Genomic DNA, 13211 nt, shown 5'->3' on the forward strand with positions numbered 1-13211 from the left:
ATAGGCATACGTATATAAGTTTGTACAATGTAGCATAAACCTTTAAGCTCTTTGCAGTTAAGTGCACTCGCTTTTAAAAGGGCCTTAAAGGTTTTTGTGTTTTGTGTGTCGACAGTGCACAATTACATTTTAGCCAAAACATTATTACTGAGCGTTGCTGTTACTGCTGCTGCTGCTGCTGGTACTGCTACTGCTACTGCAGTGGAGTGCGGGGGTATCACAAACTTTTAAGCAGCCAGAAAGAAAAAAGTTGGCCAGACCCGCGTTTGGCAGCTGCTGGCGGCTCGTCAACTCACCCGCCGACTGTTCTACTTTCAGACTTCAATAGCTCGTGACATTGTTTGTTTGTATGCACACACACACACACACACACACACACACACACACACATAACATAGTATATTTAGATGCAAACAAAACTTGGAACAAAAACCTGCTAGCAGCTATGGCAAGAGTTGAAAAGAAAAGTAAAGTGCGTCGCGAAAGCCGCCAACAGACGTCGAATTCAAAAGACAGGCAAGTGCGAGAACCAGCTCTAGAACTTGCCACATAGCGCATGCATCTATGTGTTAAATCTGCAAGAGTGTGTGGGTGTTGTGCGTGTGTGTGTGTTGTGCTGCTAATGAGAAAGTTCATTTGGCTCACAAGCTCGCACTTAGCCAGGCTTGTCTTTAATGAATTAATGAATGAATGAAGCTTTCCAGCCAGCTTGGCGCAATTTAACAGTCTCAGTCATGACTGCGCACACAAAACTTAAACAATTTGTTAGTTTTTTCATCCACTTTGTTCACGTTTATGTTAATTTGTTGGGCACGTGCCCTGATAAGAAATGCGATAGGTATGAAAATATTTCCATGTCGTTACAATTTCCTCGTATTCTACAATTCGTGACACTTTCTTTTGCGGCACTTTAAATAATTAGCAGGAATTTTCATAATATTAGAAATTGTTAACTAAAGCAAATACCTATTATAGCTATGCGTTCTAATGGCCTTTCTCTGTCTTTTATTCTACTTACAGCCACAGGCCCAGCCACTCGCTCACTTGAAATTACTTCTTCCTCAGAGTGCATTGAAAACAGCCGCAAAATTTCGAAAACAACGAAAATGGTTTTCGATTGTGGTGTGTGGTGTGCAAAGTATTTGCTTTGCATATTTAATTTCATATTTTTCGTAAGTATCATAATATATAAATAATTAAATACTTTATCGCAGGAAACGTACACAAAAAAAACTGAAATTTAGGGATAGATTTTAAAGAATCATATATAAATCTAATCAAGATAAACACGAGCTGGTGTCTTTAATAGTAAACTGTATTTCACAGTTTTGGTTTTAATAAAAAATAAAAAATATACTTAGATTTTCCATAAATTTCAAGAGTGTTTGATAAGTGCCCCCAATTCTAAAATTTTAAAAAACACTAATTTTTAAAATTCAAAATCGATAATTTCCATCTACTCTACACAGGAAGCTTGAAACAAATTCAAAAACATATTAATTGGAATTGGAATGACCTTTGGTTTCTAATCCTCATCTAAAAAAATACTTTTAAATTTCAATACTTAATTTAATTTAATTTGCTTAGTTTGCCAGCCTTACATTTCCTAACAATTAATACAAAGATGGCAAAGGGACCTACCATTTTGGTATTACCCCGATGAAATTAAATAAGCTTTTGCATGCAAACCTTAACTGAGGATCGAGTGTAGAAAGTCGCTGCAGGGCGCGATACTGCATTAGTTTTTTATTGAGTTATAATTATAAACACGCTTTCCAAACAAAATTGTTTACTCCCTCTCAGGTGCAACCAATGTCTTAAAGTATTATTGCAAAATTTCTCTCTCGATTTTAAATGGGCAAAAACATAAAGATTTATTTGCCACATCGGCATTTTATAATAAATGTTTTTGTTGCTGTTGCTGTTGCTGTTCGTTTGCATGGCGAAATTTAAAATTATGGAGTGGAAGGCGCGACTATAGTATTGCAGCTGCCGGCTTCCAGCTCCCGGCTCCCAGCTCTCGACTGCCATCAATCAAGCAAATCTCTGCGCATGCGCAGTTTTTCCAACACTTGTTATGTGGCTGGTCAGCCGCAACGGCTTCAAGTTCATTGACTTGGACAACGGCAGCGTTTTTATCGCTTGTTGGCATCACGTTAAGTGCAATCAACAAACGCGACACTCAATTATGTTGCGTTTTATGCGCAGTCTATGTTATTTAAGTTGTTGTTGTTGTTGTTGTTGCTATTGTCCAAACATTGCACAGAGGGTTGGTTGCGTTGACATGGTTTTTCCTTCGATAATTTCATGGTACACATAAGTAATTATTTGTTAAATCTATTGCAGTTACTCGGGACAATTATATTCGGCGCTGGACTATGGTTAGCTGTGGACAAGCATTCCCTGATTGCTCTGCTCAAGTTGGTCGAGAGCGAGCGCATTGAGGTGAGTTGCAGAGTGAAAGTGAAAACACTAAGAAGCCCAATTAACTAAGACATGTTTTCACATGTCAGCGTTGACAGTATAAAAACGCATACTCCATGAATTAGGGCACATTTGACACACTGCCGCATACGAAATGCTTATTATTTTTCCACTATTTACAATCTATCAATAGCTAGCAAGAGCTACCCTTAAAAATGTACTTCTTATGCGGACCAGACCAATAGCCAGATAGCCGATAATGTGATTGCATGTACTCTTATATAAGTAGTATGCGCGTAATTGTTGACATTGGAAAATTAGATGTATGGGTGGAATTGCTTTTTATTATGTCATTAAAATAATACGCGAATTCTGATAGGGCAACTATATATAATTATAGACTCATATTCAATAAACAATATCGAATGAATACATACATACATGACTGTCTATTGGTTGTTTGGTTACAAAGCACAGAGCTTCTTGAAGCAAAGAATTTGATCAACTTTTTACTTCGTATATACACAGAAGAATTATACATTTTTTGTTTGCCAAGTTTAACTCCATTCGAACAACTGATTCAGTAATAATATTAACAAACTAAATACCATTCAATAATTTTGATCGATTTTATCTCTCTCTGTATTCGAACTCACGTAAAGGGTGTGTACTTGCTCATATACAAAGCCTATATGAATGCCTATGCGCATCTGTTCGTGTCTGTGTAAACATGTTTGCAGTCAACCAAAGCAGCGCTTGGGCAGCGCGTGGGCAGCAAATATATTTATGGCTATAACTTCTTGTTAAATCGGTCTATCATAGTGAAATGGCATACGGACACATAATAACTAACTGGGGGTATTTGCAAAATTTGAGTTCGAAAGTCCAAGAACTACGGGAGTTACGATTTGCGGGGGGGGAGGGAAAATACACATTTTCTGCGTATTCACATAAGGCATCTTGGACTAAAATTTCGTGTTCCTAGGTCTTATAGTCTCCGAGATATGGGCGATTATACCAATGGAAAATCGGGAAAACCCCCATAGGGGGGAAGTGGGGGAAAATCAACAAAAATAAAACAAACTCGAATAGCGTACACACATAAGGCATCTTTGTGCAAAATTTGGTGTCTCTATCTCTTATAGTCTCTGAGATCCAGGGGCTCATACGGACGGACAGACGGACAGACAGGGCTAGATCTTGTACACTTCATGTACAGAGTATAATTAGCTGTGTCATTATAACTTAGAGGAGTGCTAGACAGAAAGCTTTTCCAGTGGTCATATGCATAAATGTAAAATCTTCTAAAAAATGTAGCTCTTCAAAAAAAAACAAAGTAAACACGTTCATACAGACTAGTTGGATAATCGTAGGTCAGATCATCTATCGATTCTCTGCGCTGCACACATTTTTACAAAACTCTTTTACTCTTTAACAAGCAACTAAAATAATAATAACAATACGCAAAAGCCACCACTAAAACACAATTCATAATGTACATACAAGCGCCGGCAAATAATATTCTTATGAAATAAAACTCAGGGTTGGCCGAAACCTGTTATAGCCAAGGGTGCGAGGAACATTAAGAAAGAAAAAAATCCAACAATTTCCGCAGACATACATACTCGTACAATACTTACATACATATTTTGATGGGTTGGACAAAGGACATGGCCGTCCTGTTGCATGTCCTGCACATGTTAAAAGTTCTGCGAGTAAATACATTTGGCGCGCTTTTTTTTACTGCACATTGTCAATGGCTGACATATAATTGAAAATTGTTTCAGAATGCCAATGCAAATAGCATTTGGCTAATGACGGGGTCAGGACATGCCTGGACATGCGGACAACAACTAATCGGCGCATTTGTCCATTTGGTCAATGAACCGCTTGCATGCCCAGACACGATTACAAAAGGAAATTACTTTGGCAAACTTTTAATTAAAATAGCTGACGTCGCTGTTTTCCACGGTAGAGACATTGGCCAACTTTTAAATATGAGTATTTCCTCATTTAGTGCGGCATTTAAAGTTCGCCTACGCCCATTACGCGCCGCCTGTCTCTCATAATTTAATTATAAAGAGTACTCGTAGGTACGCAGATGTGGCCAAAGGTTAATTGCATCTACGCACAGAGTATGCTTAATTTAAACAAATTACGAATATATCGTCTATAATGTCTCTGTCTATATCTGTTTCGTTTGCAGCAATTTACACAGCCCCAGGTCATAGAGCAGTTGGCCTATGTGCTCCTCGTCATTGGCGCCATAATGTTCTTCATGAGCTTCTTGGGCTATTTGGGCGCAATGCGCGAGTCTCGGTGTCTGCTCTCAACGGTAAGTGCAATAAATGAATGCAAAGCTATAAACTATAAAATGAAATTGTGTTCAATCAAGTTATGGTGCGTTGCATAACATACAGGAGTGTCTGTATCGGTGTGCCTGAGTCTGCGTGTCTGTGTGATAATCATAAAAGTAATTGCAATAACTGTGGGAGCCCGCTGGGCATTGATAAACCATCTACTATTTAACTTGCACTCACAGAAAACATAAAAAGTTTCAAAAGATAATGTCGTTTTCGCGATGTGTCCCTCATGCCTTATAAAACAACAGCAATTGCTCATAATTGTCTAAAAACTCTCTACAATCGAACCACTTCTGCTTCTGTTCAATCATTCATACTGATCATTATTTGATACTCGAAATCGTCGTATATTACTCTTAAACGCTATATATTAAACTATATATTGAACCGACCTGTTCTCAATACATATGTATAGGGGACACAGCTTAATGGATTCGCCGTGATTTCAGCTTTAAAAGCCAGAAAAATGTGTATCCTTTATTATACACTGTACCCAAAGGGCATATGCAAATGAGACTCGAGCATATTCTTAATCAGCATAAGGAAAGAAGTCTTGTTTTCTATTGCTAAGCAGTCTAACAAAAACGGTAGCATTATTATTTAAATAGCCTAACGAACAAGTATTTGTTATTCCAATTAATGTATTGTCCAAAAATATTGTTGATATCATTAGCCATAGCTTGAAAGAAACAAAATTTACATAACATAATTAATCGAAAGTACAATTGAATGAATTGGATTTGCTGGATTTCATTTAGTCGCAATTATAATATATAATATACATATAATTAAGCTTAAGTCCCAAACTGACCTGATGGTTGCATTTTTGTTTGAAAACTATACCGTTTTTTTTTTGAGTGCACACTTGAACGTTCAACATTGACAACCTCAAGTGGCATTCATGAAATGCAATTGCTGTTGTTGTTATTGTTATTGTCTTTCCCTGTCCGATTGTCGATTGTTTGCATAATCCAAAAGTGTTTTCTTTCGGTGGTTTTTCATTTTGACTTTGAATTTGGTGAAAATTCGACAGCATTTTGTTTTGTCAAGTGCACGAAATTGTAGGAGAAAGTAACAATAAGTTAACATTTTTTGTTGTCTTTCCTTTTCTCTTTTTGTTTGGGTTTTGGTTTCTGTTTGGCTTGGGACGCCTCTAGGCCTTGTTTATTTTTTTCCATTTTCCATTGGCATTTTCGTGTGCATGAGCATGTTTTTAACAAATTGTTAAGTTTCGTGCACGTCGGGGGGCATGAGTCGCAAGTACGAGTGCGAATGTGACAAGCCCTTCACTTTTTCCTGTTTTCTGCCCAATCGCTCTATGTACATCTATATATATATATATGCATTTATGTATGTATGTACTTGTATGTTCCTATGCAATTTCACCTGCATATTTCAAATGCTTATGGCACCCAAAGGCAGCTTCATACAAGTAATTCGTTGAGTGCAACTTTCTACAACAGCACCCACCCAGCAGCCAATGTCTGCTGTTGGTCAACCTTCGCGCAGACAGTCAAGTACATAGCATCAATTAATATATAATTTATCACACACACACACACACGCACACTCATACACACACATGCTTACGCAGTATTTTGTATGCTAGCGTTATTTACGCTTTTAATTTTCCGCCTGAACTTTACATTCAGTGCAGGCCACGTTAGTTGCTGGGCTTGGCCAATTTAATTGCGACAGCTGAATGCAAGTGTGCACACACTTAACTACATACATACCTGTATGTATGTAGTGTATGCTCTGCGAATAACGCAGTCAGCAGAGACGATTGTTGTGTAAACATTGTCGCTAGTTCATGTTGTTTCTGCTGTCACTATCTATTGGATTTCAGCTTTTGCGCATGCGCAGCGAGCCGCAACACGCGACTTGCATAGTCGTGGGTGTGGGTGTGCGATCAAACTTCAGCTTTAACATTATCAACATGTGTGTCCAAATTTAAACACATCTGTGTGTATATGTATCAGCAGCAATGCAGTGCTTTGCTCACAAGGGCACTTACAGTACCTCTCAAGGTCTCTGAGGTTAACATTGCAAATGCGTGGCTTAGCATTGATTTTTTTCACCTCACATTTATTTATTTTCGGACATTGGCAATTGTAGTAGTTTATTTGGGCCAATTTTTATTGAAAAGACTGACTGGTGTGCATGCTTAATGGCTGCACATAATAAAATACTAGAAAAAACCACTTGATCGATTTCACTTTCAAATTCAAAGTTAACAATAGATATCTGGAATGCAGTTTGAAGCAGCAATAACAAATGCTACCAATATAAACATTATTTGATTCTCAAATATTTCCGGACTGTTGCTTTTTGAGGGTTCTTAAGTTCCTTTCATTTGTGCTTTAAGAATGTCTGCAGAGTAATATATGTAGATTTGAGGAACAAATTGTTCGATTAATTTAAACTTATAGCAAAGCTTCCTTGTATCTAATAGTACAATTTTAATTCCGCACCACTGTGCGGCTATCTATCTTAAAATTTAAAAAAAAAAAATAAACGTGCGCACCATTATAGTGTTTTTTACAAAAGTTACATTTCACCCTTTCACCTTCATTGTCTTTAGTCGATGCCTATCCCGATAATTCCAGATATTATAGTTATTCCTACTGATTGTATTGATAGTTTTATAATGAATTATTGCGATCGAAAGTTTTGAGCAAAAGCTTGAAAACTACTTTTCACTTTTGTTCGTGGGAAAACTAATTATATCGAAACAGAAGGTTGCCAGGAAAAGAAGCTGCTTATTTAAAAATTGTGAAAAAACACCCGACAACCTATTCGAAAGGATTAATTCAACAAATGTATTTGTTCCAACAAGACTTATTTAATCACTTCGAACCTTCGATTATTATTTGAATTTAATATACATAGGTATATATAAAATCAAATGAACGTATTATTTTAAGTCAAAGCATAATTATTTAAACGTCTCAAAGAATTTACACATGACCAATCAAAAGTCATTCGATAAACAGATTTCATTTTTAGAATTACTTTCATCTTTTTTTTTGTTGGTATCTATCTGAACATTTCTGTTTTACATTTCGTAATTCCCAATTTTCGATTTAGAATAGTTTTTTAGATAAGACCAAGAACCATTTATTACATCTACACTGATAAAAAAAAAGCACGGAAATTTCAATATTTACACGTAGATTTAACTATTTTTACCATCGATTTTGCACCATCATGTGTTTTAGTAAATATGAAGTGTCCACACTTAAATTTAAAAATTTAATATTAAAATATTAAATTTAAAGTGTGACGATATTAAATCACAATGTGAAGACGTGGGTTTGATTCACGCCAAAGGTATTTTTTTTTAATTATAAAATATTGTTCAACTTTTTTGTCTACGTTACTGTTTTTTTTTAACTCTTTTCAACATTATCATGATGCATATTTTATTTCTATATACCTGTATATTTTTTATCTATAGAACACCACAATTTTTAGCAGAAAGTAATTTTAAAGTTCTTTTGTTATGTTAATTTTGTTATGTTAATTTTTTTGATGTTTTTTAAGCCTTTTAGTACAAATATAGGTTGGTTCAATATTAATATTAAAAGTGAGAAGCAGCTGATTGAATAACACATACTTATACCACTCAACCGCTGAAAACCGACTTGAGAATTCTAGTCAATTGAAATTAAATATATTTCTAGTATATTTAAAAAGACTACAAAAAACTTCAAAATAAAGTTCAAAAAAATATTATAATTTACTATGCAATATAGTAAATGTAACTATTTGTTTTTTGAAGTGTGTGCATATTAATATTTAATATGGTTCAACATTAAATTGAATATGACATATGAATATGAATATATTATTCACATTACAATCACTAATTGAATATGTTTTTAGTAAAATTTACGATGTTTATATTTGATTTGAATATGAAATAGATGAACATTAAATTTAATATGAAAATATTCATCCGTACTATGCAACGTTTTTTATCAGTGTATGCACCACTTATCTCTGAATTATATCGGCATTTGTGGAACACCAACAAATGCATTATCTATTCGTGAAGCGAATCTAGGTATATAGTATACATACAACACTCATACACAAGTATACCTCGTGGGGTGACGCGCTTACACGCCCACAATTACCGCACAGACAACATAAGCGGCGCCCACACATGTGCAGGGCAGCGAGCCGTAACAATAACAACAAAAATACATAACTAACTACAACATTCTGCACATGATATCGGGCCAATGCATCAGCAAAGTGATGCTGGCATTATGTTGGGCTGCTCTGGTTCGTGTTTTGTCTGTGGCGAAGAATTAAAACCGCAAAGGCTTTCAAAACATGCAGCATGCTGGGTTTCACCAACAACAACAGCAACAACAGCAACAACAACAACCACAACTACAGGGACGACATTTTGAATGACCTTCAGCATTATAAACTGGGTATGCCTTGCCTGCTTGCATTTAGTGGCAGCTCGCTCAGTAAGTGTGAGTGAGTGCGTCTAAGCTCACCACCGACAGCAGCCTCCACGCCACAGCAACAGCAACAATAACAACAAACAGAGAGACGGACAATTCTCTACGCGTGCCGCACATTTAGCTCAGGGTCAAACGCATAGATTTTTATGCAGCCAGCCAGCCAGTGTAGTCTCAAGCCACGAATAGCATACTTGTATGAATTGGGTCAGCTGCAGACCGGGCGTATACGTAATACGAGCAGTCAATATTCTACAGATAAAAGGCAAATACATTCATCAGTTTGGGAAAACTACCTTGTTGATTGTAGTCGAAGACCGAAAAGAATGTAGTATTATTACAAAATAGCCACGTATAAATGAAACAGCAATCCTCGATGAGTAGGTGGGGTAGAGTGGTTTCCAATTTTCCAAACCAATGTCTATTCCTTTCAGTTATTAGTCTTTGTCCTTTATTGCCGCACTTTTATCAAAGAAATATACGTGCTGAGTAGATACCTGAGAGTTAATCGAATTTATTAACAAGAAACAAGCCGCCAATTTTTAACAAGTATTCTGGGAATCCAATCAACGGCTTAAAGATTTAACGACCAACTCCTTCAGCTATTCAGTATAATAAATGTTCAGAGACCATCTCAAAACTAACAGACTCTTTTGTTTTTATGTTTTCATATCAACTTTAACTGCTATTTTAACCCCATTTGTGGCACGAATTTTCCGAAACCACGCTGGATGTGCCCAACAACAATCCAAAATTTCTATCCAATTCCATAATCTGTTTTCTTAAACGAATGTATAATAAGGAACATGCAAACAGACTTTAATTTTTCAACTTAAAGCTATAAAGCGTAGGTCTCTTTTGGAAAAACATTCATTAATATCGTGACTGAAATCAATATCGTAGAGCTAAATAAGACATTCTGTACTTATGTATTTTAGTATGTGTGGAAAACATATTCAACAATTCTTAAAACAATGCTCTTTACTTGCAGTACGGCACATTTTTGGTATTGCTGCTAATCGCGGAAATAGTGGCCGTCGGCTTGGCTGCTTTCTACAAGGAGAAGGTGCGGGCCGAGAGCAAAAACTTTTTGCAGACCACAATCACCAGTTATTCGCTGGGCGAGGATATGGACGCGACCTCTCTGATGTGGAACCAGTTGATGGGAAATTTCGGCTGCTGTGGCATTAATGATTATCGCGATTTCGATGGCTCCCCAGCGTGGCAGAATAGCAAGGGAAATCGGACCATACCCGAAGCCTGCTGCATATTGAAGGATGTGGCAGAGATGGTGCCCCGCGATGAGGACTGTGTGACAAACCCCACCGAGAGCAACAGCTTCTTTATGAAGGTGAGTAACTAAGCAGAAACATAAATATTATCTAAAATATATCTAAACTCTATGCAGGGCTGCTACGAGGTCTTCACTGATTGGCTGATTCGTCAGCGTGAGCTTATTATTGGCGTCATAGTGGTGGGAATTGCGCATTTAGTTCTAATAATACTTGCCTTTGCTCTGTGCAAAGCTTTTGCCAAATACCATGACATGCGTCTGTAAATTTCTGAGATTCGCCAAAGGACATGTTGTGCAAGTTTTAAGTAGAAAAGTAGCTTACCAGGCATGCAAATTACAGCATTAAGAAGCAACAGTGAGAGGAGAGGAAGAGTATTGAGATAAATTATCCAACCCACACGAACACCATGACGTGCTCAAAGGAAAATCAAATAGAAATATAGAACCAAACGATGAGAACAAGTAACCCAACTTACTCGATGCATTTGCCGCATAACTCTCTTCGAGGACGATACAAACATACATAAATACATACAACATTCTTACAGCTGAAGCTCTAAACTAAGATTATATACAAATCAAACAAAAAACAAAATAACAAAACAAACGAAACGCATCATAAACAAATTTAATTATGCATTACAAAAAAAAAACAACAACAACAACATAAAGGTTGCTCAACATTTGCCGACACACACAGTGAAAAAAGAACGCATATTTGTTTTAACAGTTTGATATGAACATACAAGTAAACACTTGAAACACCCTGTTTTGATAGCAGTTTTAGTTTTTAAGTAGTACTCTACTTTATATATACATTGTTAATAATTTGCTTAGTTCTACCTTATAATAAATACATACGAGTATATCAATTTTTTAAATGTTTGCAAAATTCACAATTGCAAAGAATTAAAAAAGTAAAACCACTCAAAGACATCACACGAAAACATACTACTTACAAGTATATGAAGTCATGGATGAAAATATTCCATTTTGAAAATTAACTTTTAGCAATGCATAAAAAACCATACATACATACATATATAATTCGACAAAAACAAAAAAGAAGATGGAAAACATTAAGATTAAAGTTGTACTATGTGTATTAGTTGTAAGTCTGTATATTTAAGTTTTAAATTTAGTTGTTTGCTATTTTCGAGTTTTTTAACTACTGAAGAACGCGAGAAGAATGCGCGTTCTTCCTCTTTTTGTTAAAAATAAATGTTGTACATTTTTGAATTCTATATATAAATATATCAATATGCCTATTATTAATTCATATTATACACGTATGTCTGTAGTTTACTTAATGTACTTTTGAACGAAGCAAAAAACAAAAAAGATATTGAATTAAAAGCCTCAAAATGACAAACTTTATTGTACATTTGTGAACGTGAATAAAAATGAGAAATTAATAAATAAAAATTAAAAAACACATTTTAAAACAGACTATATTAAATATCATCGCAATAGAAAGTATTTAAATTAAATACTTTAGCATGTGTATACTTAACTAACAACGGCGTTTATCCTAACAAAAAGACGCGTTTTGGTATTTTTTGCCCCATCAGCTTTCGAGTATCGTAGCAGTGAGCTTTAAGGCGAGTAAAAAGCAGCGCAGCTTAAGGATTTCAGTTACGCATTCTTGTACTCTTTAACCCTGTTTTCAGGTTTTATAACAACTAAATGAAGGCGCAGCAGACCCAAAAAGTATTTATGATCAGAATGTCGAGATGAATTCTTCTAGACATGTGGGTCTGTCCCCGCTGGAGATCTTTTCCGCATCAAAGCGAATATCATTTCTCATTTGGCAATCATATTACAGGCACAGGGTACAGGAGTAGGGCGAGCGCTACTTTAACATTCGACTTGGCACAAAATGGTAAGGACAGACAATTCTGAAAGTTTCACTACAGCTACAGCCAAAGAATAATAGACAGGGAAATACGAATAAGTTTTCCCCACAAATCATATTATTTTACGTGACATACTGTCACCAACAAATTAAATTGCAATAAACTGACTCCAATTATTGATTGCCACACTGGAAAAATATACATAATATCTAAATAATTATGATTTGTTCCTAACATATTTCCCCCCTACGTCTTTAGCGCTTTTTCTGCTACAATACAAATGTAGGTAAAAAACACCGAAAATACCAGACCTGTGGACTCCAATCTATTCTGTTCCTTTAAGACAAATTCAAATCCCCTTCTCTATGTATATATTTTAGAATATCCTTGTATATATATATATATTAATTTTTTATATAAAAATGTTTTAAATAAATGTTACATAAATATTTCAGGTTATATTGGATAAGTATGGATAGTTAAGAAAACAAAGATTTCTCAAAGCAGTTTACATATTTAATATAGACATAAATACATGTAAATAAAATTACAATCTAACTTAATAAATACTCGTACATAGCAAAAACATTTCCGCCTTCTTTAAACTATGCATATTTTGTAAATGATATTGTTCGTTAAGTCGGAGCCCATGGAAATAGTTTGCAATTTTTGCACACATTACGCCATAAATATTTATGTTATGTTTATGATGTTTTAAGTACGATTTTACATTTAGGAGTGTGTTCTGTACGACTTACTTGTATAAAAAAATAAACATGTATATCTTCCAAAA

General features: G+C 35.5%; 1 protein-coding gene across 1 annotated transcript in view; it reads left to right on the forward strand.

Moving 5' to 3' along the window:
* LOC115632395 (tetraspanin-18) overlaps positions 1–11917 on the forward strand; it is a 33510-nt gene extending 21593 nt beyond the window's left edge. Inside the window, exons 3-7 of the mRNA XM_030529525.1 lie at positions 1021–1172; positions 2347–2445; positions 4631–4759; positions 10260–10619; positions 10677–11917. Of these exons, the coding sequence (XP_030385385.1) occupies positions 1107–1172; positions 2347–2445; positions 4631–4759; positions 10260–10619; positions 10677–10826 (804 nt within the window). The 5' untranslated portion in view covers positions 1021–1106 and the 3' untranslated portion in view covers positions 10827–11917. The remainder of the gene's footprint in view (positions 1–1020; positions 1173–2346; positions 2446–4630; positions 4760–10259; positions 10620–10676) is intronic.
* Positions 11918–13211: the final 1294 nt, after the last annotated feature.

The sequence above is a fragment of the Scaptodrosophila lebanonensis genome, unplaced genomic scaffold (genome assembly GCF_003285725.1).
Source record: "Scaptodrosophila lebanonensis strain 11010-0011.00,11010-0021.00 unplaced genomic scaffold, SlebRS2 tig00001415-arrow-pilon, whole genome shotgun sequence".
In the NCBI taxonomy this organism is placed as follows: Eukaryota; Metazoa; Arthropoda; class Insecta; order Diptera; family Drosophilidae; genus Scaptodrosophila; species Scaptodrosophila lebanonensis.